We start from the raw sequence: 7917 nt of genomic DNA on the forward strand, positions 1-7917 counted from the left end.
CACTACAGAACAGATAATGCGATTTCCTGTTCCTGTGTCACTATCAATCACATGGACTGCATCACAGTTCTATCTGTCCTATGTAGAAGCGCATCCCAAATCAGACAATGGCTGATGTTACCCACAATCCCTTGCACTGCAAAAGAGGATGACTTTGTGATGGTTCTCTTTTTACTCTTTTGAAAAATATTGAAGCTTATTCAAGCTACATTGAAGTTTATATGTATGTATCTAAAAGTTAAAGGTTAAGTGTGAAATTTCTGCCACCAAGTGGAATTTTTATAGTCAGTGTTTTTGAGCCAGTGTATTTTTTTTTCTTTTTTTTTTCTAGTTGGGATGCTCAAACAAAATGAGCAATGTTTGATGGAGATGACATAATGATGAACAGCAGCATTTGACTGAAAACTTTTTATTTAATAAAATAATTAATAACAAATATGTATGTATTAAAATTAATAATAAATATTATTATTATCTTTTAAAACCAGTGTTTTTTCAAGCAAGATGCTCAAACAAAAATGATTTAATAAAATTATTAATAATATATAGGTATTATTATAAATCATAATTTATTACTATTATTATTCAATTAAATATTTTATTAAATATTGTATAAAATATCTATAATAATAATACACTAATAATAAATACAACTACTACTAATAATAATATATTATTATTATTATTATGCTTTTGAGTCAGTGTTTTTTATAGCAGGATGCTCAAACACAAATTATATAACAAAATAATTAATAATAAATATGTATTATCATTTATAAATCATAATAATGTATTATTATTATTAGTATTATTATGTTATGATTTACTATAAATCATATAATTTATTTATCAATAATTTATTATTATTATTTTTATGTTTTTGAGCCAATGTTTTTTTCTAGCAGGATGCTCAGACAAAAAATAATTTAATAAAATGATTATTAATAAATATTTATTATTATTATTTGATAAATATTTTATTGCATAAAATATCAATAATAATAGTAATAATAACAATGATTAAGAATATATTAATATAATAATAATATATAATAATATTATAATAATATATTTTATATTTGTTTTAATTTTGCTACTATTTTGGCTTCTTTTTCTGCTGTTTTATTTATGGTTTTGCATTGCTTTTAAAAAATGTATAGTTTTTGAAATTTATTTTGGTTGAAATACTTTGACACTTGACAATTTTTCAACACGTTTGTCACCACTTTCTTTATTGTTTTATGTTGCTTATTACTTTTTTTTGTGCTATTTTTACTTTTGCAGTTTTACTTTGTTACTTTTCGTTGTTCCTTTTTCTGCTGCATTGTTTTTACATCGCTACTCTCTTACTGAAGTATGAAAAATAATATGCAATCACACTGAATGTTTGCATTATATACATGATCACACTGCATCACTTTAAATGAACATGTGACCTCTGAATGTTGCAGGAGTTGGCATTGCTTGTTCAATCTGAATCCGGTTCTTCTTCTTTCTGTAGGTCTGGGAGACATGGCCGTGTCCAACACCATCGGCAGCAACGTGTTTGACATTCTGGTGGGGCTCGGCGTTCCCTGGGCGCTGCAGACCATGGCAGTCAATTATGGATCAGTTGTAAGCACATCTAGCCACTTGGCAAAACCTCTTTCTGTCTGAACAGAGATCAAGCTGTGCTCCTCAGAATCCAAGAGCTTCTGTTGAACTCTGAAACACAGCTGCACTGGTTTAATGGCACAGTGGAATTATGGGAGCTGATGATGCTGTTTCCTCCCACCGTACAGGTGATGATAAACAGTCGGGGGCTCGTGTACTCCGTGGTGCTTCTGCTGGGATCTGTCGCTCTCACTGTGAGTACATCAGCAGATTCCTGACTCACTGTCACGCACAGATGCAATCTGGAGACTTTGCTGAAAAGATTTCAACATGTTAACTTTTGAATGACAATCTGTCAGTATGATTCTCTGTTTATAGTGAAATAAACATCCCTGCTAATGCTGGTGTCACAGTTATGATCATTAAAATCGATATGTATTGAGAAGCATTTGTCATCTTGATAAATAAATCAAATAATAATAATACAAATCAGTTACTAAAAACAGATGCATTTAAACTAATGTTTAATTTAGCACTTGATAGTAGTAATGCAGTAAAATTAAAATAACAATAATAAAGGTTATTTCTAATGTTATTGTGAAGTGATTGACAATGGTTTAAAATGAATATATTTTGTTGTTTTTTGGTGAAAATTTTAATAATCAAATGGTTTATTCTTTTAAATAAATCAAATTAAAAAAGAAAATAAAAATAGATACATTCAAACTATGCAATTCAATTTAACGTTTGATTATATAGATATGACAATACAATTAAAAAGCTATTTCTTATTTTTTTATGAATTGACTGACAGTTGTTCAAACGGAATTCTGAATTATTAGTTATTATTATTTGAAGAATATGTTTTGGTAATCAAATTCTTTTATCTATTTATCTATGGTTACACATTTCATAATTGATAACCTCAAACCCTCTAGCGCCACCAACAGTTCAAAGATTCACTTATGTTTATGCTCATAACCTTTGACACGCAAGTCCTAGAAATATTTTTTTTCCCTCTGATTCCATGGCTCATGCTGATTCGATTGCACACTATGACGTCATTTCCATCGTGAAAATATTTTCACCAAAAATATATTTTGTTTTATTAAAAGATTTTTGATTGGCCATTCCATTCTTGTGTAGCGTGTCAACGAATTTGACGGCGAGTACGCAAAAATGGATTTGATGCTGTATCTTCACCATTATTTGGTGTATTGACACCAAATTTGGTATTCAATTACAGGCATGACTTGGGGGTACATGTAGGATATTGTCACAGCGCCACCTACTGGTGCCAAGATAGGAAAAATTTTTGCTTATAACTTTTGAATGCCTTGTCCTAAAATCGAGAGTATTCCTTGAGGCATGCCGAGTTGAACGAAATCCAATTTTGAATTTTGCCATAAAATGCATTACAAACGCATGAACGTATTGTTACGAAACTCAGTATGAAAATTCCAGGCCATGTTCTGAGAGGACCTGTAAAGTTTTAGGTCAGTGCCAAGAGATGCTTACATGAAAAATTCAATATATTGTCATTTAAATTATTCATTAGATTTGTTGGTATTTTGCCGAGTCCTACGATGCCAAATTTGTCACTTACTGTCCGCCATATTGAATTTTATTCAAAACCTACTTTTTCGAACTCTACAGTTTCTGCATCTACAGAAACTCATGACAAAAAGATTTTTGATAGACCCAACCATTGTTTTATACTGCGTCAACATGAAGTTGTAAACCATGTCATTATGTGTCTTTAACTGACATAATTTAAACGGCTCTATCCTATGGCAAGCCGTTTTGACTTTTATTCATTCTCAGGAAAGGAATTCTTGATATCAACAATTCAGTTTTCACTAGTTAAAATGCTAATTCTTGATATCAGGAATTAAATTTCCACTAGTAACAAAGTTAATTTTTGATATCAACAATTCAATTTTCACTAGTTAAAATGCTAATTTTTGATATCAAGAATTACATTTCCACTAGTAAAAACTACAATTCTTGATATCTGTAATTGTATTTTCACTAGTGAAATGTCACCATAGGATGCCATTCAAATTCAATTGTTGATATCAAGGACTGATTTCTTTGAAATTCCAATTTCACATATCAGAAATACAATTCTTACTAGTAAAAATAATAATTTTTGATATCAATAATTCAGTTGTCACTAGTTGAAATGTCAGTTCTTGATATCAAAAATTGAATTGGTATTAAAAATAATAATTTTTGATATCAATAATTCAGTTGTCACTAGTTGAAATGTCAGTTCTTGATATCAAAAATTGAATTGGTATTAAAAATAATAATTTTTGATATCAATAATTCAGTTGTCACTAGTTGAAATGTCAGTTCTTGATATCAAAACTTGAATTGGTATTAAAAATAATAATTTTTGATATCAATAATTCAGTTGTCACTAGTTGAAATGTCAGTTATTGATAGCAAAACTTGAATTGGTATTAAAAATAATAATTTTTGATATCAATAATTCAGTTGTCACTAGTTGAAATGTCAGTTCTTGATATCAAAACTTGAATTGGTATTAAAAATAATAATTTTTGATATCAATAATTCAGTTGTCACTAGTTGAAATGTCAGTTCTTGATATCAAAACTTGAATTGGTATTAAAAATAGTAATTTTTGATATCAATAATTCAGTTGTCACTAGTTGAAATGTCAGTTCTTGATATCAAAACTTGAATTGGTAGTAAAAATAATAATTTTTGATATCAATAATTCAGTTGTCACTAGTTGAAATGTCAGTTCTTGATATCAAAAATTGAATTGGTACTAGTAAAAATGTTAATTTTTGATATCAATAATTTGATTGTCACTAGTGTCAGTGTTAGTTTCTGATATCATGAATGTGATTGTTACTAGTAAGAAAGCCATTTTAGATATCTGAAATTATATTGATATCAGAAATACATTTTCAGATATCCTAAAAGTGAAAATTTTTACTAGTAGCAATTGTTGATATCAAGAACTGACATTTCAACTAGTGACAACTGAATTCTTGATATCAAAAATTAAGATTTTTACTAGTAAGAATTGTATTTCTGATATGTGAAATTGGAATTTCAACTAGTAAGAAATCAGTCCTTGATATCAACAATTGAATTTGAATGGCAGCCTATGGTGACATTTCACTAGTGAAAATACAATTACAGATATCAAGAATTCTATTCTGGAAATTCAAATGTTGATGTCAAGAATTAACATTGTTACTAGTGGAAATGTAATTCCTGATATCAATAATTGAATTGTTGATATCAAGAATTCATATCCTGAGATGTGAATAAAAGTCAAAACGTACCTCATGATCACAGATGTCCACAAATATTCCTTTTCTGCCCTTATTCGGCTTGACCCCATAATTGCTGCTTGCAGCTATATTTTTATTTATCCTTTTATAGACATCAAATGAGTACTGAATTGCACCAATGGACTTCTGTATGTTATGTTTTCATCTTCTTCACCTGCAGATTCTTGGGATCCACCTGAACGGGTGGAAGTTGGACTTTAAGTTGGGTGTTTATGTGCTGGTTCTGTACGCAATCTTCCTCTGTTTCTCCATCATGATCGAATACAACGTCTTCACCTTCGTCAATATACCCATGTGTCGGGAAGACTAGAACCTCATCAACTGCTCCATATCCCAGAATGCACCATCCTGATGTCATGATCATCCCGATTTTCTCTGTTCTTGCACTCCAGAACCACCATCACCTCAGATCGGACGAAATGTTAGTCTTCATCAGGACTAACGCTTGATTTCACTGTGGACCGAGAAGATCTTCCAGTCAAGCTCATTTTCCTGACCTCTAACCCCAAATTTCCACCCAGAAAAAGGAACTTCTCCTTGGCAGCTCTTCTCTTACAGTTGAGATCTTTGATATCCCAAAATGCATTGCGTGCCAGCCAAATATGGATTGCATCAGGAGCGTATGGACGTTTTCTACACGCCTGTTTCTTTTTCTTTCACTTTATTGAAAAATGTAAGCATGTCTCAAATGTCCTCCGAGTCAAGTCTCTTCATTGCTCATAGAACTGTGAATTATTTTGCAACGTATTACTTTTTTTAGCCTAAAAGGCAGCAAAATGTTTAGAAATGCAAGAGAAATGTATCATCACTGTATCATACAGGGTTTTGTTTTTAGCGTGTCCTAATCAGGTACGATCGTCCTAAGAATGTTTGTGCGAACCAGTCATGACAAATTATCATGCTGGGTGGCTCCGCCCACAGTGAAATCTCATTGGTCCAAAATATCTGCATATTAATCATCAACAATGCTGCAGCTGGCTATGTGATTGAGGCGCAGCATTGACACTTTCATTGCAGACCGACTAATTATTTATAATTGGAAATGTGTCGTGACTTGTGCCTGATCAGGACATCATTTTCTTTTCTTATCAGTATTTGTGGTCTTGTAGAAATATCTAAACATCCTTAAAACAAGATACATTTTCATTTTGAGTTAAAGGGTTAGTTATAAATATATATATATATATATATATTTACAAAATTTTATGTTAGATGCGATTAATCATGATTAATCGTTTTGACAGCACTAAGAAACCCACACATAAATACTGATAATGAATGATTTTGTTTTGCAGAGCATTTGTGGAATTTGTGTTTTTTTTTTTTTTTTATTCACAAAATGTTCTTGTTTCATCATGTTAGGAGGTTTTGATGTAGCTTCTTTGAGGGCTCTGTGAATATAAACTTGCCTATGAAGAGATTTAATAATCATATTAATTTATAAGTGAGCATCTACCATGTGGTTTCTGGTGGTTTAGAGCCGGTCTTGACCTCAGAGGGATGTTCATGAGATTCAGACGCGGTGTTAGAGGGAGTTCAATCATTGTGAAATGGAGAAATTAGCACTTTAAAGCAAGCGAGCTCGGTCGGTCACAATGTCAAATGTTATGTGTTTGTGTGTATCAGGGGAAACATCTTCATGACAGTCTTTCATCTGTGCACTGTGAAATGGTGTTCTTTTGTAGTATTTTTGTCTTGTTTTCCAGTACAAAAATCTAAACAATCTTAAATCAAGATTGAGAAGCAAAATGATTTAAGAAATTTAGTCATTTTTGGAATAAAAGGAAAATTTTTATTTTTCGACCCCATTGGTTGCTATTTTTTCTTGTGTAAGCAAAAACTCACTTCATTTCTAAACATGTTTCTTCTTTTTTAAGCATAAATCAAACTAAATTTACTCAGGATGCTTAAAATTTGCCAGTGATGTAGAAAAATTCTTAAATCAAGATACATTTACTTGAGAAGTAAAAAGACTGAAATGAAATGGAAATGCAAGAGAAATTAAAGTATTCTCCATTTTATTGTAATATTGTTTTAAGCAAAAACTGACTTCATTTATATAGTCTTGTTTTCTGTAAATGTGTCAAAATGAAGTGTTTTGCGTAAAAGAAGAAAAAAATGTTTTATATTTTGATGATGATGTGCAATACTTCTCAGTTTCTCTTGCATTTCTAAATATTTTTCTTCTTTCTAAAGTGTAAATTGAACTAAATTTAGTCAGGTTTATGCTTAAAACAATTTGCCAGTGATTTATGTACTTAAGTATTTTCCTACATGAACTGACTTCATTTTGACACATTTTTCAGAACAGAAGACTTAATATCTGAAGTCATTTTGCTTCTCAAGTGAGTGTATCTCAATTTAAGAACTGTACTAGAAAACAAGACAAAACGACTGAGGAAGAACATCATTTTTTGCATCATGAGCACAGCCACCAACAGCACACGCCTGCGTCTGCAATACATTGTGGGATGTTCCACCGAGGTGATCTCCGGACAGTCGTCTCCATGGCAACCACGGCCCTTGCCCAGTTCCGACCTGGCAGCTACAGAACCAAACCTCCGCGGAGACGTTTTCCCGTCACGTGGGCCGAAACGTGGCACAGCTGCTTTTGTGGGGTTATGCAATATAAGCACTGCGGTTTCTTTGCGGATCATTCCGGATGTCAGAGGGGAACAATAAGCGTTTATTTTATGAATGTTGGGAGTGAAAGAGCAATAGGATTTGAATTTGTTATGGACACTATGCAGAGAGGATGTGGCTTTAACTTCCTCCTCACAGGGCAGTTCAGGACTCATGAGCCGCTTTGGACTTCTGAGTGGAAATGACTTTGAATAAGAAAGGATGTGGACCATGAAGGTGTTTTTGAGATGATTTTGATGTCTTGCGCATCCTCCAAACTCACTTCCCTCGCAATTTCACCCAGAGACAATTAGTTCCTCTTGACTTTTCCTACATGTATATGCATTTCTGTCTGACAAAGGAACAT

The 7917-nt window shown here is 31.9% G+C and overlaps 1 protein-coding gene across 2 annotated transcripts in view; it reads left to right on the forward strand.

Annotated features, from left to right (window-relative positions):
- slc24a4b (solute carrier family 24 member 4b) overlaps positions 1-6081 on the forward strand; it is a 46652-nt gene extending 40571 nt beyond the window's left edge. For both annotated transcript variants that reach the window (XM_067383305.1, XM_067383306.1), the window contains exons 15-17: positions 1502-1614; positions 1782-1847; positions 5089-6081. In XM_067383305.1, coding sequence (XP_067239406.1) covers positions 1502-1614; positions 1782-1847; positions 5089-5238 — 329 coding nt within the window. In that variant the 3' untranslated portion in view covers positions 5239-6081. The remainder of the gene's footprint in view (positions 1-1501; positions 1615-1781; positions 1848-5088) is intronic.
- Positions 6082-7917: the final 1836 nt, after the last annotated feature.

Source organism: Chanodichthys erythropterus, chromosome 4, assembly GCF_024489055.1.
Source record: "Chanodichthys erythropterus isolate Z2021 chromosome 4, ASM2448905v1, whole genome shotgun sequence".
Taxonomy (NCBI): Eukaryota; Metazoa; Chordata; class Actinopteri; order Cypriniformes; family Xenocyprididae; genus Chanodichthys; species Chanodichthys erythropterus.